The sequence below is a fragment of the Molothrus aeneus genome, chromosome 13, assembly GCF_037042795.1.
Source record: "Molothrus aeneus isolate 106 chromosome 13, BPBGC_Maene_1.0, whole genome shotgun sequence".
In the NCBI taxonomy this organism is placed as follows: Eukaryota; Metazoa; Chordata; class Aves; order Passeriformes; family Icteridae; genus Molothrus; species Molothrus aeneus.
This window is the reverse complement of record NC_089658.1, coordinates 6,525,030-6,548,521: the sequence shown is the minus strand read 5'-3', so window position 1 is coordinate 6,548,521 and position 23,492 is coordinate 6,525,030. Positions and strand designations below refer to the sequence as shown.

Sequence of the window (23,492 nt, the reverse complement as noted above, 5' to 3'; positions counted from 1 at the left end):
AAAATATGGAATGTTATCCCATAAAATTATTCTTAAGTATAAGTCTTGTGAGCACCAGGAAAATATACACTTAGTCAGAAAACAAATACTGTTCACAAATCCAGTAAATGCTTTCGCTCACAAGCTCTTTAAAATTATGGAAATTCTATTTGCTTTTGGGTTAGTAATCATATTTACAGAATGAGATAGCAGGAATGACAAACATATTTGCCAGCTCACAGCAATTTTAATATACTCAGAGACAGCACACATACTGCCACTGAAAATAAAATACAAAAAAGCCACCCAAATTTGCTGAGTTTTCAGTGGAGAAAGATCACTTGTCTTCACTGCATTCACACAAGAGAAGTAATCAAGGAGAGCAATATGCAATAACCCTGGTTTTTTCACTGGCTTATAGCACTGAGAAAATTATAATATACAAAGTCAAATCACAATCAGAAATTTTCCTCATCTAACTTCCTATTTTTTGACACTTCTTTCCACAATGTAGTCTCATTATGACATACTTTGTTAATGATACATGTATAAACCATTTTCAGAGTGGTTCAAGTAATTTCTAGTGATCTAATCCAAGCCTCCTCATGCAATTCCAAATGAGATTTCAAACTCAAGTTTTCTAGGGTTTGCACAGTGCCCTGATGGGACATGTTTTTAAATGAAGTTATGGTTTAAATTGATTTTTAAGCAAGACTGACATCCTGAAGTTAGCTGGAAAGACATTTTGTTAGCTTCAATAACCAAAAGTTAAGTCTTAAACTGACTCTGCTAACATTTACCTTTGATACCTCCTTGATCCTTGAAGGATTCAAACTTGGAATGACAACTTTATTGCAGTACTTTTCAGGTTCAATATAACTTAAGCATCAAACAAAACTGATTTGTATTACATCTGAAGACTGATCATAAATAAGCAGGTAAAGTGCAGGAGAACTCTGGTGCATCAGTTCTGAAGACACAGAAGTATTTCATGGTACTTTTTCATCCTTCTGAGCATTTGAAACTGAAGCCAGATTTCTGGGGCTACACTTGTCAAATTAAATTCTCTGTACCCTTCCATTGGCTATTGTGTAAAATGGGACATATTGGGTGCCACCACCTTTTCTTAAGAGCTCTCTGAGTGCACATGTGAGAGACACAGGCAGGGGAAGCTTTTATTTCACACAAATGTCACCCTCATGAGATATACATAATTAAAGTTCAAGTCACTCAATGATTATCTTTTATTTTCCAGGTCACATGGAAGAGCAATCAGTATAGATCATTTTAAGAATGTATTTTTCAAAGAAACATGTATCCATTGGGTAGGAAATGCACTGCCTGCACACTTAAGCCTGACTGCTAAGGATTTCTTAAAATGTCAGAATAAAGGCTGACTTTGGTTTGCCATAAATCTCTCTCACACCTTAACTGTGTATGAATCACTTGAGGAGAGCATGATTTACAGTGTCACACACAAGCCAAAGTTTCATTTGATGCTTACAAATGGCATACAAGTTTTGACATTTAATAAAAGAAATATTTCATCTGTAGCACAAAATGGAAGTACTCACTGATATCATCTTCATGATAAATGACAGAGTGGAATGGTAGGTTTCTGTCCTTTATGTATCTCTCTGCTGGCTCAATATAAAAGGTCCCACTGTGAGTTTGAATGAATCCTTCAAATTTTCCATCAATAACAGAGCCATGAGTAAAACTTCCTTGCTCACCTGTTAAGGGACAAAGTGTATTAGCTTTTTTATACCCTTCAAAAATCCTTTTTCAGACTAAGATTATCCATCACTAAGACAAACAGTTACAGCAAAATGACAGTCAGTAAGTTCAGCAGCTTCCCAACCAGGTGCATAAATGAAATGTTTAAAACCCATATAATGCAGAATTTAACTCTGTATTTTAAAGCTGGTACATACACAGCATGTAATTCTATAGTCAAATCCTGTCCTTACACATCCCTTCATACATTTAGAAATAATAAACAATAAAACAGAGCATATACAGAACTTTGAAAACTTTCAAAGAAGGACTCTCTATATTCAAGACATCCATTATTCTCTTCAAGCATAATCCTCTTAAAACTGTAGCTAGGTTTAAATCTTCATAGAATGAATTTGTATTTGAAACAGTTACAATCAGGGAAAGTTCAACTGCCGAAGTTTCATCACTGACTGCTACAACATGCAGCACCCAACAGCCCTCCCTATATAAAGGATGAAAGATTACTCTGCTAAAACAATATTTATATACTCCTCCACTGAGGAAAATTCAGAATCACACTATCAAAAAGCCTTCTCACCTCCTCAAAATAAGTGGCAAATTGGTCTGCCTAGATGCATATGAAGCCCTGTGTTTATTACTTTTCAAAGTTGAAAATGCTTACTTCAAGACTGCAGACCATGGCTTAGAAAGACCTTCAGGAAAATCAAACAAACAATACAAAGAGGGGTGGAGTAAATCTTAGTCCATTTCTTCTTTCCATCTGCTTTTAATTCTGGAATTCTTCTTCATTTTCAATCAATTTTATCCTTTGTATTTACTAAAATCATATATATTACCCTTAGTGATAGTAACTCTATATTCCTTTTACTCCTTTAAACTAAAAATGGCACCTGATTTCTTTTTTCTTCAATATATACAACTTTTCTATCTTTGTTTTTAAATGCATCAGACTTTGTGAAGAGTATGTTTATAAACAGATTTGAAATTCAAGTTTTATGGGTATGAAAATTATTAGATAAAATACTCAATTAAGTGTGACTCATATAAAACCAGATGGGAGCTCAAATATGATAGATGCATTAATAAAGTTTAACAATAATCTAATAATACTGATACTAATTTTCTCCACATACTATTAGAAAGTTCCTGTTTAAAATTGCTGCACTTTCATCCATTTTCAAGTGGTATACTTACCATAAATGTGTCCAGTGTAAATGTGGGAGGTATCATAATCGATGACTTGGTTTGATATTTCTACTTTAAAGTCATCACTAAAAAGAGAGGTATCTCTCTTCATTCGAAGGTTGAACTGTCTGAAATGAATAAAACAAGACAGTAAATTGGCTTTGAGCTTCAGCTACAAGAGCACTAAATAAAGTACTTCAAAATGACATTTTTGTGCAAACAATCTGCAGACCTTGTAAAATGTATCTGTAGAAAATGCTTTTACTGTACAAGAATTAGAGACTAGAAGGATTTTAAAAGCAAGATTCTTTAGATGCTTTTTATATAAGTAGCTAAATTCACAAGATTTAAGCCAGAAAACACATTAGACTTAAACACTTAATTCTGAAGTGCTGACTTGGACTACACACTTGTCACTAATTTGTTACACAAAAACTAACTCCGGTAAGTCAAATACTTTTGGATTTGAGTCTTCATCTAAAAAACATGCCCAGCAGAGCTGACCTTCACAGTGAAAGTTAGTATCCAAGTATGCAACCAACAAAATTACCCAGGCAATTAAGAGCCATAGTGTAAAGTTGATTAAATCTAATCTCTTTTTACTAATGAGTGAAGCACACACAAAGTGTATCTTCAGTTCCCACCTGCACATTAAATATTGACACCATAGTTGTAAGTATTTTGAAACATTAAGATGCAAACTTCAAGATCAAAAAAAGTCTTGCCTACACTTAAAGCCTGGGAAGGGCTGTAGTGACTCATGTTGACTACTCTGTAATGCAAACAGCATTTCACAATCCAACTATATTTATTATTACTGCCACAGTGTTAATAAAGCTTCAAAGCAAGTACTCTGCTCTGGCAATGCGTCACAGGTATCTACTACAGGGTTATGAAACTCTGAGATGTGGCTGGTGGATGGGGAAGGTTAAACTTCTGCAATTCCCTGAGACTCGGGCTTTGTGCCAAGCCCAGCAGTGCTCCTACCGCAGCTCAGCAGAGATGGATTTTATGAGGAAGATCCTCCTGTTACAAAGGAAGGAACAGTTCACTGTGCACCTGGATATTGCCATCACTGAGACAAGAAATAAGAATTAGTGCTCTTCAAGTTCATCTTTTTACTACCTCTGCCACAACAGTCCTTTGGCAACCCAGAGGTTCATGAGGAAGAGGAAATAACATGAACAAGCAACCCAGAGACATCTGGGACTGAAAGCCACAAGATTACTCAACAAGTTTTTTGAGGGTGGGGTGGTCAGCAGTGCAGAGACTTGCAGCCACTTTATGTGGCTCTCCTGGGCAGAAGTTAAAAATGAACAGGTAGAAAGAAATTAAAACCAACAGTGATGAGAATATGACAAACTTCATTTAAGTACTTGGAAATGTTATACTCACTTTGGATGTAATACACTGCTCAGGGTGTTACACAGATTTGAGCTCCATTTTAGTTTGGCTCTCCCTGTGACTGAGTTGTCACACTCGAGGATGGATCAGACTCTCAGTGCATTTGAAGTTAAATGGCAAGAGATCTGGGACCCCTTAGAATCTCTCCTCCCTGCTTTAGTATTTGATAGAAGACTTCTTACCTTTCCTCATGAAAGAAAGTTTTTTTGAGAAAAAACCCTCACCCTCTATAGTACTTTCCTTTCAGAAGTGTATACACCATTTCTTTAAAATGACATTTTTCTGGTTGTATTCATGCATGTTGCAAATACAACTGTGGAGAAGTTGTCTCTAACACTCATCTGCATCAGCAATTTCATATGGCTTTGAAGTACGCAGTGCAAGAGAATGCAGGACTTGTAATGTATTAACTCCCATCTATACTGGCAAAGTGGGAGGAAAAACCCAGGACCTGACCTCAGCCTGGCAGCCGGTCATTTACCGAGCTTGGCTCAGTGTAACCCCAAAGGCGCAGATGGATGAGCCCTAGGCCTGCTTTGTGCAGCCACCCAGGGTACCCTGAGTTGCTGCTCTCACCCTCACAGACCAGCAGGACAATCGTGGGGCAGGCATGGGCTACCCTGGGTGGCCACCTGGCCACGATTTAGGGCCAGCCTTGAGCTTTGCCTACACATCCAGGGCTCGCTTTTGGGAGAAAGAGGGAGTTTAATGAAGCTGGGAATGGTTGTTCCTTCTCTGGGATACCCTTCCATCAACATTATCCATAAGGCCTTCAAAATGGACTGTTAGAAGTTATATGGAACAAATTAAAAGTGTCACCAGTTTAACATTTAGGAAGCCTCTATTTATTCTCCTTTAATTTTTACCCTCTCCTTGCTTTCCACATTGCTACATAATAAACACTAAAGATTCTAACCTGTGTTGCAGATTATCTATCTTTTAATAAAATGAGCTCTATATGCAGGATTAGAGAACTATTACAAACACAAAAAAACTCAGCTGTGCTTCACACTAGCAATTCTCTATTTGATTTCTTAACTTAGTTAAACTATTAGATAACCTGATCATCTCTCAGCTATTTTTAAACAGGTCTTTTCTTAGTCATTCAAACATGCTTGATGAGAACAGGATAATCTGTATAAACTGTTCACCTTCTTAATAATGAAAAATTGACAAATACTTCTTTATTTCTCCCTCATCAAAGGAGCAAAGAGCCAACTTGGGACTGTGGGGAGGAAAAGGGCTGGGGAGGGTGGAGGAGTAAACAAGCATCTATTCATCTCTACTTCCAATAATTAGTAACTTTAGCACATCATCAAACTTCAAACATAAATTCTACCCTGGCTTAAACCCAGTAACTTCATGATTCTTCTGAGGACAGGAGACTCTGAGGAAGTTAAATGAATCTATCTATACAATTACTGAATATGGTTTCTAAATTAGCCACAATGGAAGAAACAAGAAGCTTCAAATAAGCCTTCTGACAATTACAATTTCTACAGCAGGCACCAAATTCTTAGTGCAAGCTAAGCTATTCCTTAGCCTAGAAACACACCAGGCAGAAGATTAACTAATTTCAGAAAAATAATGCCTCTTTTATTTACACACTTTGTACCTTACAGAAGACACTTCACAGCAGCAGCAATCTCTAGAACAGAATTAAATCAATTAAGACCAAGTTTTGACCTTGCTTATTTAGTACTGCTTCTGTTTTCCACAGATCTGAAAACTGATATTAGTTACTGTACGGCTGCCCACTTGGTTGTAGGCTGAATTTTGGCAAAAACTTTTACATCTATACACACATATAAAATTATATAATCTGCTTTGATAATAAACTATATCTTAGATATTAATGGCAGTAGCCAAAAGACTATCAAGAGGTAGATTTTTATTTCTCTTTAGCTTACCTCAGGGAGACTATGTCCAATTTGCAAGTAACACAGCGATTCAGTCATAATTAAAGAAAAAATTATAGCTGAGAGCATCACCCTTAGCTAAGACCCAGTACTTTCCCATGGGCTCAAGTTAGGTTATCCTAAGCTCTAATCAGAACAGGTACTTGAAAGAAAAAAAAAAAACAAAAAACAAACAAGCCATGTTTATATACTAGCAACATTTGGTAAAGGGTATATAAAGGCTTACATACAAGAGTTAATGCATAATCTATTATTCCTTTTCTTTTTAATATTAGTTACCTTCTAAGACCAGGGATTTCACCAGAAAGCAATGTCCAGGATATTGGGTAACTGGTACCAAGTCTGCAGACTTGCACACAAGTGGCAGAAAAGGCTGTTATCTGGCATACAAAAAGGGCACTTGGTGCTATCCCTTTTCTGCCTTTCCTCAAATTGCTCTAATTGGTGACAGGCCCACAGAATCATCAAGTGACCAGAGGAGGTTGTTGAGAAAAGAGAAAGGGAAAAAAGGAGATGGAGGAGTTACTCCACAGCTGAAAGAAGTGGCTGGGGAAAGGAAGCTGAAGGGGATGAGCTGGCAGCAGTATGTAACATGACTTCAGTACAAGGAGAGGTCATTTTTAGGTTCACAGTCTTTTCTTCCCAGTAGGAACCAGAAAAATCCTCACAGCCATGGCTCCATCACCCTCCTCACAAGTCAGCACCTAGAAAATACTGTTCTGCTTGAGGTGCAAGTCTTTTATCCTTACTTTTCCTACCTAAGAACTCAAAGACTCTCTTCTTGGAAAAATGGAAGGGGGGCCTATAAATGGACAGGGATAGTAACTTGAGCTCTTTCTAACTGCTTCCATGAGGCATCCCACAATCCACTCAGTTCCCACAGGACTGTCAGACTCATTCCAGCTCTGAACTATAGTAAATAGAAGGCAGCTTAACAACCTAATACTGGATTTATACTACCCACAATTCTACAGAACCATCACATTTGGAGGTTTTTTTTCATTGTTTTAACTTGCAATTAAACCTACACAACATACTATAACTTAATTGATAATTCCCACAGTCCTGCTACTTAGACTAAAGAAAACTTATCTTTGAAGCAGGACATGATAGGGTCTCCAGGTTTATCACTCTTTCTTTGATCCACCTAGATGCACACAGAATCATCCCTTAGTAAGTGTTTATGTAAATCCCAATCTCTACAGTATTTCAACACTCAGCCATCCCAGCTAGAATGCCTGCAACTTGTGTTTGCTTTCCATTAGCACCTCTAGGATGACACTTGTGGTTATGCAGATGTCCTTCCCAACCTTCAGAAGTCAGACTTGCTAAACTTGGTATTCTAGAACACTCCAATGAGGATGCAGCCTTCATTCCAAAGCATTTCCCACTGATTACTCTTGATATGCATCGCTGCAAACACAAGCTAGCTCAGATAACAGAAACCATCCAAGTAGGATTACAGGAAGCTACATGTTGGCTAATTTACACTCTGACAAAGTATCTCTGTCCTGAAGAGGACAGTGTACAGATTTTAAAGGCAGAACAGCCTTTACCCAAGGTTGACTTTTCCCCCCCTCCTTTCAGTAAAACTTATTTGGGAAGTTCAGTATGGAGTTGACTTCCTGGTTTCCTGTTTAGTGAAAATAACCTTCCCATTTGTATTTACATGAAGTTGGCTATTCATATGCAACGCCATGTCCTAACAAAAACAAGATATCAAAAATCAGAAGAGAGGTAAAGATGTACTAGAATACAAGCACAAGCAAAGTTACTACATGAATTCAAACTATGGAAGTAGTTAGGAAAGAACTACTACTACTTTCTTGTTAACAAGTAAAGACACACAAGATAAATCCACTAGCTGATAATAAGAGCACATAGCTTAGGTACATTCATTTATATACACATTTTAAGAACATGACTTTCTCAGAGCATGGCTGTGTCTACTGAAGTTTGCTGGCCAGGGAGTAGAGCTGTAAACCATTAATACCAATTTAAGCACTACAGTGGAAACGCTGTACCTCAGCCAGGCTGTCCAACCAGTCCAACACCACTGTACCACGTGTCCCCCAGACAAACCCAAGTCAAACATCAAATGCCTTTTTTCCTGAGGGATACACATAACCCAGCTCACTGTATTTAAACTCATAAAATGCAAGACATTTAACCCACAGATTCAGTCCCCAGAATTTTTTAACTTCATTTCAGCTAAAAAATGTATAAGAAATTCCCTGCTTCCCAATTCTCTGCAAGATTAAACTGCTTCACCTACAACCACCAGCACAGGGTGGGTTTGGTTTTGGGTTTTTTTTGACAAAACAGGTGTAAGAAGTGACACTTGATTCACAGGTGTCTTGTCTGACAAATTATCTGTCGAGGTATATAACTTAAAAGGTCCAATAGATAGGTAATTATAATGAAGAATTGCCACAGAGCAGTGAATAATACTAAGAAAACTACAGTAAGAACTAAAGACATAATTTTTTTTCCTTTTCTAATTCAGGACAGCCTAAAATGAGTTGCAGTAAGTGAATCTTGTAAAAAAATTCATTTAGTAAAATTCATGAAAATAATTCTCCTAAGTCTCATAAAGCCAAGGAGTAGGTTCTATTTGATTACTGCTGAACCAACCTACTTAAGAACTTGAGCTGTTCAAGGATGTGTTTAAGTGCACATGGAATTGGAAGAGACACAACATACATTTTCAGATTAGTCCAGTAATACTGAATCTGCTTTTTGTTCTGACAGGCTCATAGAACATAGAAGGCAGATCCATGTTATGAATTGAGCCCTGTACTGTATGGACAATTTAAAAAGTACTTAAATTAAAAGCCATAAAAAGAACATCTAGTGTAATAAAAACCTTAAGCTGACAATAAAAAGTCCTCTTTAAAGCAGCAGAAACTAGCTCAGTAACTTCAGTCCATCTCAGCATGGCAGCACACTCAGAACACCACTTCTAAAATCAGTTTATCAAGTATTATTTCTCTGCAGGTATCCTCCTTTGTTTTTATAAACTACTCAAACATGGCCAACGATGATGTTGTTTAAACACATTTATCAGTTCTAAGTAATGAGGGCAATATGAAGGATTACAGATTATTACAGAATCAAGAATTAAAAAAGAACCCTCAGACTTAATTAGGAACTGAAATTTTGTGGTCCACAGTTTTCCTATAAGGACCATGTAGAGAGATCCTACAAACATGTCTGGACAACTTACAGTATTTCCTGTAAGAAAATACTGTATAGAAATAATATGGTATTTTCTTACAGGAAATACCTAAGTATGTTTTACAGTTTAGCTACATTTTTTCTGTAGATTTTACCTAAAATTCTATTATTTTAGGTATTACCTTTAGTAACATCTTAAAAGAAATTCTTAATGTATCCTTAATTTAATAATAAGCAGGTGTTATCATGTGTTCAAGTACCACTTGAAAATTCAACTGTTCACTCAAGTTGTGTGGGCACCTTTCCCAAGCAAGAGTCATCAACTAATCTAGGAGTGTTGAAAGTGGGTGTGGATGGACAATTAACAGGATCAAGCAAAGAATTAGAAAGCATAAGTTATTAGTAATGTATTAAATAAAAAGCTGACTGAAAATAGAGTTGAACAATACACAGACATAATTTTTCCCTTCTGAATGCATTAGCATCTCAGGAATTCCCAGTTCTGTCACTAGGTAAAGAAGCACAGTTAGAATATCAGACATCATCCACGTTTTTTAAGCTCTGTCCTCAAAATCACTATAAACTATTCAGCATTCTTCTGACATTCTACAGTGGATAGGAATTCACGTCAAGATATTCTATGATTAATATATTGCAAATATTTCTACTGAAAAAGGGAAGAAAGCTCTTCCCCTGCAGAGAAACTGGAAAGTTATGTCAGAAGTGAACAAGTGCAAGTGCACATTTTGTGATCAAGTGCAAACTGTATAAAATCCAATGTCAGTTTGAATGATGTCCCAACTTCCTTTTTGAAGCTGCTGACATTACCTTGACATGCAAAAGGAAGTTACTCTATTTAAAATGCTTCGCTGTATCTCAAGGCAGTGCCAAAGGCATTGTTCTTTGAATCAATACATGTATTTTGGGGAGTCTGTGCTATATCTTGCTTTTTGGGGGGAAGGGCTGTGGGATAGGTTCAAAAACTGTTTTATATTAACCAAGTTCCTGGGATTAATACTGTGCATTCATTAACTTTGTGTGAGTCTTTCCTGGACTCAAAGGGCACCTTAAATTAAATCACACTAGAACACTCAATATGAACTGGCAGGTGGAAGAGCTCTGATACACACCCAGGATCGTTTCAAACCTTCATATTCCTTCCAAGCTGAAGCATTACAGAAATAAGCACATTTTACACCACTGGGGAAGCAATAATGCTGATTAATCTAATGCATGGTTTATTATAAAAAAGAATTAATGAGGATTTGTAGTTCAGTTTCAGCAATTTTAATTGTCCTACTAAGTTAGTATTTCAGCATTGAAGAGTGGGCTGGTTCAGTCTAGTTCATTGCATTTACCCTAAGAAGTTGTATTTTATATTACCAAACAACAAAAATGTTGAACAACTTCTATTCTGAGCCGTATATTGTGTGGCATCTAACTTTCATCTGAAAGTTAAACAAAGAAGGTTTCTGAGTGATGGCATATTATACAAATGGCATTCATTTGTAGAATTACTAAATCTGGTATGAAAAAAGGTAGCTTTGGGTTTAATTCCATCATTTCACTATCTATTTCATTATTTAACTATTAGCCCATAGTTAAATGGCCCCTTTCATTTGGTATAAATATGTAATATTTAAATTGTGGTTTTATTTTTTCCTTTTTCAACAGAAGGATACTATGAGATACAGTTCTTAAATCTAAACAGCCCACTGAAAAGAACAGATGCTACTTACACAATCCTAAAATACTGGTAGCTGCCAGCTATTTTCTGGACAATGAAAGTATAAGTCTGATGAATGATTATCTGGCATATGTCAGCACTGCCACAGAAAAGGCTGGTACTGCATCTTCCCTCTCACCACTGCTTAGTTCTCCACTCCTTCTTCAAGCAAATTTGCCTCTACACGGAACAGAAGAACCAATTAACCTCAGTGAAAAATAAGCAGCCAAATCACTTTCCCATCTTGACTGGCCACGTGAGCAGCAGGTGCTTCCTTTGGCACACACCAAAAGATGAAGTTTAGGAGTTCCAACTGCTCACAGAGACACAGCTTGAGAACCACTGTGGCCCAGCTTCACTTGCTGCTGCCAGCAGAGAACAGCAGTAAATATTAGGACAGCTTTTCCATTGTTTCCTGACTACAAAACACAGCCATTTAATCAGAATCCAAATCAAAATACAAGACTGTCATTTCAGTCCTCATAAATAGAAGCTGTTTACTATATTTATTAAGGGGATGCAAGTTGGACAGCTGTGTGCCAATGAACCAATACACCTGGACAAATCCTAACAGACCATTTGGTAAAAGGCCATTAAATAAGATCAGGTAAAAGTTTTCAGAATCTTAACTCTCATGTTGACTGAATGCCTTACGTTTCATCATCTGTTTTTAAATGCCACAGCACTTTAAAATTCCATGGCCTGTATCTATATCATTCAAGTGTTCTGCAAATGCTTTATTTCCTACCTTCACACAAAGTAACTCCAATGCTTGATAGAAAAGCTTTACTTTTGTCCTTCTCAGTGATGACATAAATCACTTAGTTATTCACAATAAACCAGCTGCAACTGCAAGAAGCCAATCCTATTTATACAGCTTCTCAAACTGCTATATACCTTCAAAGCAAATAAACAGACTCTGTGAAGTAAAACCAATTCACTTGATCCTTCCTAATTCATATTTAAAGCAAAATGAAAATATTTTGTAAGAACACATCCAAACTGATAAACAGGAACTTTAGACTAAATTTACATCCTGTTAACTACCCTCTCTTTGGCCACAAGTGTTAGGTGTGCCACAGGAAACTACCCAAATCCTAGATTATGGAATGATTTGACCTTACAGTCAGTTTCCAATCAGCCTCCTCAGTTAATGATGGATTTGTGCCTCAAACCATAGGGATTTATGATCAATTCCACATACAAACACCAACATTTTTCTTCATGAGTAACAGTAGGTGTTACCAAAATATTTATATACATGATTGACTTAAGCGGGGTCTTCCTCTGTGAAGTAAGAGAGGAAATTTTTTTTAGATTATCCTCAGTGCAATTACTATTTTTACAGGAAAAGGATTTTCAACCCCCCCTCTCACCACAAAGAGAACTCAGAGCCTAAGCTAGCAGCTCTGTCTTACAGAAGATTATTATGGGATCTTTACCAATGACAAGAGGAACCTGTTCAAGTGGCCTGAAATGTGGCCTGGTCCCAGCGAGAGTGGTTTCCTCCTTCTTCCATCACTCCTTCAAGTCGCACTGATTTTTTTTCCCCAAATAATTTTTAGACAGATTAGTGTCCCGATGCTATTCCTTGCATGGCTTCAACACTAGCAGTGTTAGCACAAGGATGATGCTGGGAATGTGGTTAGGCCTGTTTCTCTCTGCAGCAGTGCACACTTCAGTGAGCTTAAATTACCCACCAGCCTGCAGCTTAGAAGTGGCAGCATTAGGCTCAAACTGAACTTCACTGTCTTGAAACCTTGCTGGAGATTTAAAAGTAGCAAGGTTTACACTGTGGGGAGCCTCTGGAGCATTCGACTCTGCAGGCTTGTTTATTAGAACAATTTAAAATGGAAAACTAGAGACTGCCAGTGAAGTTACAGCAGAGACAGCAGCACTATGACTCTTCTTTAAACAATAAAATTCCTTGGACTAAAAATCACACTTGAAAACATGGTTTTAAGGACAGGACTTCAATATCAGGATTTGGGTTGTAGTTCCATGGTATTTAGAAATACAACCCTAATGCTGACCTTCCAGGAGCATGCACTGAAATTCAGTCATTACATCAGAAACCTCAGGAACAACACTTCATTCCCTGAAGAAACAACAAGCTGGCACAAAACCAAAACACTTACTCAGAAAAAAATATCCCAAACAGATTCAGGAGACCCAGGTTTACATTTTCTCTGTTAAACTTCTTTTGTTTCGACATATGGCTAACAATTATTTATCAAGTTCTAAATACTTCAATTGTAACTGAAGTAACAAGAAAAAGAAGGGCATTACACATTCCTGAAATATATTAAGTGCTGTAAAGGAGGGAGTCATAGAAACTAAGATACAGACAGAAATATTAGAACTTTCTTCCTGTTATCCTGGGTTATCCAAAAAGCAGGCAATTCCAAATTGCAATGAGATCTTCTTAAGTGAAAACCTACAAATTCTACTTCAGTTGGTCACACTGAATATCTCACTTCGTACTGGATCTTACACATTAAATACAATGCACAGCATGTCTTGTAACAGTAACCATCTTTCCCCATGTCAAATAATTTCTGAATTTCACAATAGCACAAAAAAATCAGATAACACCAGTACACACAAACCAGAACATTTTTGGCCTATTCTGTAGCTTCAAATGCAATTTGAAATGTTACTTTTTCTCAATTACATTTTCTCAGGCAGTTTGGCACAACTCTTGGAAAAAAAAAAATTAAGAAAAAACCAATTATATATGCAACACAAAACCACATTATAAACTCAGAATCAATTACCATTCTGTTTTGAGTATGATTCCATTAGTTAAGCTTCAAAGTGCATTACCATCAGATGCTTGAAGAAGTGCTTGCAAGTAACAATTTCATACCTGAACTGGACATGATGGAAAATACTCCGCAGAAACTGCAAACAGTGCAATGTGGTGTATTCTAGCTAATGTTATTTTGGTGGTTGCATTTCATCCTTTCCATTTCACTCCAATTAAAACACATGAATAAAATATTTAAAGCAAACACCTTTTAAGATACCACTAACCTTCCGTGAGCATGGAAATCCAGGCGCAAGAACTGCTCTTCATGTGACACTGCTCTCTTGGCACGCTGGTGTTTTTGGTGTAACAAATCCACGTCGTAGGACAGTCCCTCATAGTGTCTAATGTACTTGTTCAGAGGATTTCCATACTGGCCTGGAAAACAGAGACAAGCAAGGTTATAACCATACTACCAGGCATGGCAGACCTGTGGTGCAAAGCAGTTGGTAACAAGGACCCAAATTCCACATTATATCCATTTTAACTTATTTTTCTCCTTTGTACACATCAGATTCATTCAACTCTAGTCCCACACACAGGACACAAAATCTGCAGCGACAAGTGCATCAGATGGCCTTTGAAAGCATCTTCTACTTGAATTTCAATACAAGTATAGTTCATTTACTCCAAAACTAGCTCCCAATGCAAAGTACATCACTGTCAAGAGGAATGCTTGAGAGATGTTTTAGAAAAGCACTCCTGATTCAAAATAAGAAGTGCAACAGCTGAATATCTCTCTTCAGGTTCCCTGAAATTGTGCTTCCAACTTCACTCTGCAGTCATGACACCACACTATCTGCTCAGAATGTTTGCATTCTACATGTGAAATATCCAGGGAAATTAAGAGCAAATCATGACACTTAGCAACACATTTTGTATCACATGAAATGTGAAATGTTCTACCACATGGAAAAGTTTTATTAAAATGTATCTCCAGAGATGTAGATTCAGTTCAGTCTATTTTGTACAATTCCTTCTAGGGTAATATTTATGCCTTATGTTAAAATGACTTCATGGCAGAAAATGGCAAAGATTTTTACCCTCCTATCCTGATGGAGGAAGAGACACTAACCACTAAAAGAGCCCCAAAATACAACTTGTGGAGAAAACCAGAAGAACTCTGAATTATGCAAGAAGAAACCATACTATCTCATAATCAATTTAACTTCAAACCAACCTAAATGTTAGTTCTCAGGCACTATATGTGGTATTTTTCTTCAGATATCTAAAAAGATGGCCAAGTAAATTAATACTTTCAAATGCATTGCTTGCATCTAGCAGCCATGTGCACAAGATGATATTGCTGTATCTGTTTAAAATTCAATTAATGCTATACTGCAGAGAAATCCCATTCAAACTTACTCATAGTACTGTAGGCTTCTGCAAATGTTGACTCTTCATTGTTAACTGCAAATACATTCCAATAACAAAACTTCATTCTAATTTTCTCTCACTCTTAGTCTCAAAATACATGTCCATTCTCACTCAGCTTTTCAGAAAGGAAAGCATCTTAGGCACCTTAAAATGTTTAAAATGTGTGGTTCAACAAAGTCTACATTATTTCTAATCCCAGTAAGACACAGGATCATTACAAAGTTTCAGTAACTAGCAGGAGTTTTGAGGATGCAGGACATTGTCTGTGTCTGTTGTTTCTCTCATCATTTCCAACGTAATCTCTCCAAAATGAACCTCCTGTAACCCAAGAACTGTGTACCAAATCAAATTGGCCTGAGATCATGCACAATATGTACATGTGCCTGACTACAGATACATGCTTTCCAATTCCGGGTGTATGACCCAGAAGTGCCAACATTTAAGAAGCCAAGTTTCAAAATTAATTGATATAGGCTAAAACTTAAAAGTTTTAATTGTTAAATGAACCTGAATCTAGAGTATTATATTAACAACCCGCTTTAAGAACGTGATCAAAACTAGAGAGTAAGTGCAGAATGTGTAAACTCCTGTGCTTCAGAATCATCTTTAAATTTTCTGTGGTAGGAAGCTTGTAATAACGCACTCCTTAAAATGCTGCAGACCATTTTTCTTCTCAGTATTGCAAGATACACTTTGAACAGCTTCAGGCAACCAGAAAAAAAAAATTTGAAGTGTGACAACTTAACTGAAGACCCAATACACTTGGCACTCGATCCAGGTCTCATGACCACGTGAAAAGATGAGAGACAGCGTTTAACTGAGTCACAAAGAATAGTTTTTAAGTGCTAACTACTGTGACAAGACAGTAAAAGACTACTGACATTAGAAGTTTTGTAACTGTTCTCTCTGCTAAGGAAAAGCAGAGGGTTTTAAGCAAAGATATTTCTTCTTAACAACAACAATAAAAAATTAATACACTTGGTATGATCACACAGGGAAACAACACTTTCTTTTCCCTTTCTCCAAAACTTTAAGAACTCCTTATGTTTTAAGTACTCTCATAGCAAACACTTAACACAAACACTCCTGCTGCTCTCTTCTTGCTTAAGTAGAGCAGCTGCACAGCACCTAGAGCATTATGGCTTCTCCAAAAAGGGACTTAATGCTTCAAAATTAACAGTTTCACTTCTAGAAACCTCTATAGCATCAACATTGCTACAGCATTCAAAGTCTGCAACTGATCACACTCTCCTTGTAATCAAACCAGCTACCTATCAAAAGGGATTATCTTCTTTACAAAGGTAGCTTAATAAGTAGCTCAACCATAGTAACACAAGAATCTATAGAGGATTCTGAGGCAAAAGTTCATTAAACTGAGGTACATGAGGCAGGTAGAACTGCTGGCTCCAGTTTCTGTAATTAGAAGACTGCATCAAAAAGGAAGAAGTCTTTCACAGAATCTGGAAGTGGCACACCCCAAGAAATCATTATGATAGCACACACCAGATCCCAACCTCTGTTACAAACTACTGCCATTATTTTCTGTAAATGAAAAACTAGGGGTCTGGGGTTTTTAACAAAGATTGCATGACCAAGATCTTTTCAATTAAGGATACTGTCAGGAAGCCCGGAGTAAGAAACACTGAACCATGAACACCTAAATGTAGTTTATGGGAACTGCTCTACAAATTCCATGTGTCATGTTGCCATCAACAAAACAAAACAGCGTGATGCCTTCCAGGCAATCTGGTGGAATAAAACAACATTACACTCCACCTAAACACTAAGCTGGGAGACAGAAACCCTTTAGGATACAGACATCAGAGACTGACATGGGGATGGCTTTTGAACTTGACAGTATAGTCTTCCAAAGACTTGCTAAACTAGATGTGGCATTTCCTGTGAGAAATTCCCTGCAGGAACGAAGCTTTACTCTCACCAGCTTAGAACCAAACACCAGGAAGGACTTAAAACAGAATCCAGCAGAGCATTTAGGCAAATGTCTCAGTGTGCCAGTCCCTGTGAAAGACGTTTTGTGTGTGAGGATATACAACTCTTCAGGATCCCTAGAGAGCCGTGAAGCATCTACAGTTGTTGTTGTTGTGAATAAACAAATCCCACTGGACAGGTATGGAGTCTGAGACATGTACTCTCACCTTCTAACCAGCCTTATGCAAAGGCTAAATTGGATCATCCATGTGATTTTAGCTGTAAGCTTCCCGGCACAAGGTGAGCAAACACATGGAGCAGTTGTCTGGTGGGATGTGCTCAGTGATTCCCTGGTCAGTTATTTCCCCAGAGAAAACCTGAAGAGCTTCTCCCCCCAGACAAACCCTTCCCATCCTGCACCTGCAGCAGGTGACATGAGCAAGGGAACACTTCAGCCACCTGGACATACACAAGCGCACAGGATCAGATGGGAGGCATGCAGGAGTGCTGAGCAGGCTGGCTGACACCACCTCAAGGCTTCCATCACCTTTCTAAAAAGGTCCTGTTATGGAGGGACGCTCCTGACAAATGTCATCCCCATCTTCAAGGAGGAGGGCCTGGAGAATTACAGGCTGGTCAGACTAATCTCAGTGTCTGTGTAGATTCTGGAGGACATTTTTATGGAAGCTAGCTCCATGCACAAAAAAATGACTAGTAATAAACAGTACTGAAAGTTTACCCATGTAAATATAAATATCTATTAATTTTATACACGTCATTATAAAACAGAATAACATTTAACTTCCCATAAGAGGATAAATCAAGCATGCACTGTTCTAAAAGATGAAGTTTGCATTAAACCACTCAGAAGAAGACTTGCATGACAAATGCAAATAGCTCAAGCACAACTCAAGTTTGTTAGTGGGTTGGAAAAAAGCACAGAATACAACTTGACAGAGTATCAGAAATTGTTCAGAAGCCAAGCTAACTCACCAGACAAGTCTTATTACTGCAAGCATCATCACTAATTTGCAGATTCAAAATGCCAGCATGTGATAAACATCTTGTAGAGAATTATTATTATAATTTCAATTAAGATAACCAAAGCAACTTTTGCTTCAAGTTATTTTCAACATAGAGTTTATCCATCTTACAAAAAAGCTCAATTTACATGGGACATTAAAGAATGTACACTGCATTCAGATTTAGCAAGGCAGATGTTCTACCATATACCACCTGACTTGGACTTCTCTGAAGAACTTATTCAGGCTCTTGTTTCCAAACTGCCAGCAGAAGGAAACTGCTGCCCTTTTACACCTACTCTGTTCCCCTTCTCCCCTTGCACTGGCACTAGGTTCAGCTGACAAAAATATTCTCTCTTTTCTGGTCAAGTGAGTTTTTGGTGAAAGAAAAACATGTAATCAAGAAGTCAAGTCAGGATCATTTCCCTTCACTGAGGCCTCCATTTAGGGCACGGTCAGACAGTATGGCAACACCAGTGCCAGCAGATGTCTGCTTTTTATTGACCTTCTTCCCCTCCACCCTGTGAAAGTCCCAGTTCTTCTTCCCCATCAGGCCTGGGTTTGCTCAATAAAGCAACTCTAGTTACACATCTGGCAGGAACTGATGAATTTTTTTTTTCTTTGGATTGACTTCTCATGCCAGGAGGAGAGATGGGAGTGCACAGCCAGGGCAGGACCACCAGACAGCAATAACTCAGTACAGCAGCTCTGCCATACCGCAAAATGAACTTTTGCATCTTTTAGAAGCATAAACAAACTGCACTATGAGGCTTTTGGGCAACTGTATTTCAAAGCAATCACCTAAACACCTGATTTTATTTATTTTTAATTACCACAGGCATTTCTGAAACAACCATCTGACAGCTGTCTTGACTAGGCACTATCTCAGCCATAATGTTTTTATTTTCAACTCCAAATAAATGCTGGAGGCTGAATGCTGCCATATTTATGAAGGCTACTGTTCTTCTCAATTTATAATAAGAACACAACTAAATCACTCAGATGCTGATAGCTCATAAATGCCTTCCCACAACTCCCCCATGTGTCCAGAAAAAAAGCAGAATTTCTCCCATGCTCACTGGGAAATAGGCAGTTCAAATCCAGCAGCACAAGACACTAAGATACAACTTGGAAATCCTAGCAACATAAAAAGAGCATATTGTACCAGTGACAAGAAACTATTTATCATAGATTTGCAATGATATTCAGCATTTCATCAGCCTAGCCAAAGCATGGTCACTCTTGTTAAATCCAAGCTTGTCAGAGACCTCAACAGTTCTCCTTTGTGTTTGCTATTGCTCTTTCCCTTTTTTTTTAACGACCCTTAGGTAGAAGGAGAGGTTAAATTAGTTATTTCCACTCCTCTATGAACATCATTATGTACGGATAATTAAGTACTGATTAATATACCTGCATGCATCTTCATCACATGCAACAAAGCATGCTGCAAAAAGCTGCCAATAATATTACCCAACTGAAGCACCACTTCACACACATCAAAATTCATGACAGCAGCAGTGAGTGAAGAGATGCTTTAAGCCAAGCAATTCCAGGGGTGTTGGGAAGATGCTGAGATTCACTTTTAAAAAAAGAATTCTTAAAAGTCAAGGTACATATACCCTATCTCAAGTAGACACCATATACCAGAAACTAAATTCTAGCTTTCCCTAATTACTAACAGAAAGAAAACAAAATACATGTTGTGTGGCTTTTCCTTCTTATACTATTTAAACAGTATTCAAACTGACTTGCTGGACCGTTGGTTTTATGAAGGTGATATTTATGCAGTGGAAGCAAAGAAAGCAGAAGAAAACACTAAAGTGATCTAATACCAGAACCTGATCAAGAATGTTTCTGGGCCTATTAGGCCAAACTTCTGATGACATCCCTGCTTTAACCACACAGACATAACCTGCCAAAAGCTATGAAGCAGCCCAAGACAGACTCCTCAGTACATTTCACAGTGCAGCAGCACTACTGATTGCTTTTGATGGCATTCCCCTAATTTTACGAACACAAAGAGATTTCACTAAACCTTCTCAAAGAAGCCATCCAAATTATGCTGCATCATTTTTTAGAAGTTGATTTTATGATTCATACTTAGCTGTGAGCTAATGTTAGAGTTGGTTCTGTTAATCTATACCTTTATATCTAGAATATGTAGAGTGCCTGCACAGTACACAGGCATAAGGCCTTGTGTAATTCTGAAAGAGTTCAAACTCAGGTATCCCATAAATATGCTCCAATCTTTGACCAAACATACAAACTCCTAATTATTTTTAAAGTGCAGATTAATGAAATTTTCAAAATGATTACTATTTAATACCTATGTGGCTTAAAACCAGACAACTTTACAGATAAAGGAAACTTAGCTTCAAGATCTGTGTAAGATTAATGAGACCACATGCACTGCACATAAATGAAATGTAAATTGTTGGGTTATCAGTCCTTTCCAGTTTGCACAGCTCTCACAGAAACTTCTTTAAGAATCATGAACACAGATATTAGTGCCTGCCTAGAAGGAAAAATATGCAAATGAAGCATCCTATTTTTCAATAAATAAAAATATTTGCAGCATATAAGAAACTCTAGAAATGTGAACACTGGTAAAATAGACTTTCCTAAACTTAAAAGTCTAATTTTAATTTAACACAGAACTATGGCAAATCTTTCATAATTACAGTCAGACTTTTACCAAAAATGTTCTACTGGGTATTTTAGAGATGTGTATTGGCACTATCACTAGATTTCTATCCAGTATTATTAATCTTTCTTTAAAGTTTTACCTGCACTGTTACACACCAAAGACATACACTTCTACCAACTAATAGTGAGGTGTGCTTCCTAGTCCCCAGAAATATTTACAGTGCCCATTCTTCTCTCAAAGAAAAAAATTACCAGGAATTTCTGAAATTCATTTCATGAACTTTCGTCTATATATCCAGAGGACTGCACCTCACATTTTTACTACAATTTTTAAGGCACAACTGCCTGCCTAGAATTAAACAGTGAAAACAACCCTCACAACTGGTTAATTAATTATTTTGAGTTAGTTCTGTGCCAGCACCATTTAGTTCAGAAAACAAAGACGCCTTGAAAGCATGCCAACAATTAAGTCTGAAATATCTCGATAGCTTACAAAAATTTACGAAGAAAAACGTAAATTCTTTGGTGCATCCCACTCCTCATCATATAAATAATAGGATGGCTTCTGACCATGCAAATCACCCTGCTTTTTTTCTCACGGCTTAGCCACAAGTACAAGCAACTGAAGTTTCCCATACTTTGATGTTACTTTTTGAGAATGCTGGAAGACCAGCATTTAGCGCTAACTTCTTTGTTAATAAACCTACATATTGATGCACACAGAGGCAGAGCCCAGATAAATCAGAGGTGCCAAACGAAACAGAGGAAACAAGTCTTTATCAGTTGTTACACCCACAGTTCTCTAGAAACACCCTCCCAAGTGCACCCTTCCCGAAACTCTTTCTCTGTACAAAGTCGAAACTATTTTCTCTGCCATGATTTGATCAATTAAACATTCATTTCCAGGCGCAGTGGAGAAACTGCCCAGTTCCTAACGCCGAGGAACAATTCCTAACGGGAGCCGATACAGTTACACGTCCCCATAAACACAAGCGAGTTTTGCCCCCGCCTGGGAGAGCGGAGACCCTGCTGGAAGTCACGGGCACACTTCGGGAAGAAACCGGGCTCCTCTCTTTTATTTCCTGAAGCTGAACTTTCCGCCTGCCCGTCCTTCCCGGTTTCGGGGTGAGAGAAGCGGCCGCGAGGGTAGGGAGCCGGGAAGCGACCACTGGGAACGGGCGGGAAGTCCTGAGGGACGGAAGCGGAGCCGGGAGGGGAAAACAAACAAACACAGCCGAGCGCGGAGAGAAGGACCCGAGGGGGAAGAAGAGCGCAGGACAACTGACCCGGTCCTCGGCGGGGAAAGTCCCGGGGAAGGCGTGGGGCGCCAGGCCGGCCCCGGGGGGCGGGGGAGAGGCCCGGGCGGGCTGAAGCGGCGGGCGGAACAGGGAGCCCGGCTGGCGGCCCAGCCGCGGCCCTGGCGCCGGGGCGCCCCGGAGAGCGGGGCCCGCCGCCCCCGGCCCCGAGCGCCGGAGACGGGGGAGAGAGAGAGAGAGAGAGAGGGAAGAAGGAGGAAGAGAGGAAGGGAGACGGCCCCAAAGCAGGGCCCCGCGAGGCCGGGCGGCTCCTCACCTCCAGCGCCCGCAGCGCAGGAGCACAGCAGGATTATCGTCCCCGCCAGATCCATCTCCACCGGGCGCAGGCCCCGCCGCCGCCGCCTACCCACGGCACATCCGCCCCAGACCGGCGCCGGGCGGGATGGGGAGGGGCGAGCTGGGCGCCTCCCTCCGCTTTGTCCCCCGCCGCTCCCGAGGACTGTTCCCGCCCACGGAACGGCCGCGGATCACCCGGGAGGATCGACGGCTCTGCCGGCAGCGCTGCCCCCCTCCCTCCGCTCCGCGCGCCGCCGCTCCCTCCGCCCGCGCGCGCGCCAGACGCCGCCGGCGGGGCGGGGCCGCGGGACACGCCCAGAGCGTGCGGAACGCCCCGCCCCGCCCACGCGCAAGGGGGCGGGGCGCGGCGGAAGGGGCGGGGTCCTGTGAACACACCCTGGGGCGGGCCCTCCCTCCCCGCCGCTTCCGGGGCCGGCGCTACGCAGCCTTCCCCGCTCCGGAGTACGGACAGACCGACAGACCGCTGTCCTTTGTCCCCTCACCCCCATACATGGCTTTTCCTTGCAGAGAACTAATTCACTTTTAGAGTTTTGCTCTGGTTTCCTTCATCCCCTTACCAGATACACATTGTTTCTTTGCACAAACTAATTTACGTACTTTCAGAGTTTTATTTTACATCACCAGCTTCTCCCGATGCTCTACATGTTTGAAGTGTTGCAGTGTCCCTACTGAACAGGGACTTGTCATTCTGAGACTGTCTCTTCACAATTCAAGGGTACAGGAAAATCTTCCCGTAGAAATACAAATGTGAGACATCTGAGCAAAATGTTTCCTCTTTTGTTTGTCCTTATTGATTCTTCTATCAACTGTGCCATCTCAAAGATTTATTTTTTATATTAGAGTTTGTGTCAAGTTTCTCAGTTTACTGTCAGCCCTTTATATTTGTGCCCTATTGTCGTGTCAGAATAAAAAAACTTCTGTCACTGATACAGGTAAGAGAGGGTGTTATGGAAATGCACATAGAAT

General features: G+C 39.2%; 1 protein-coding gene across 1 annotated transcript in view; it reads right to left on the bottom strand.

The window, feature by feature from the left end:
- Positions 1–22,585, bottom strand: part of ADAM10 (ADAM metallopeptidase domain 10) — a 41,862-nt gene extending 19,277 nt beyond the window's left edge. The window contains exons 1-4 of the mRNA XM_066558950.1: positions 22,486–22,585; positions 14,167–14,317; positions 2,914–3,032; positions 1,554–1,712 (exon numbers count right to left, since the gene is read on the bottom strand). Of these exons, the coding sequence (XP_066415047.1) occupies positions 1,554–1,712; positions 2,914–3,032; positions 14,167–14,317; positions 22,486–22,540 (484 nt within the window). The 5' untranslated portion in view covers positions 22,541–22,585. The remainder of the gene's footprint in view (positions 1–1,553; positions 1,713–2,913; positions 3,033–14,166; positions 14,318–22,485) is intronic.
- Positions 22,586–23,492: the final 907 nt, after the last annotated feature.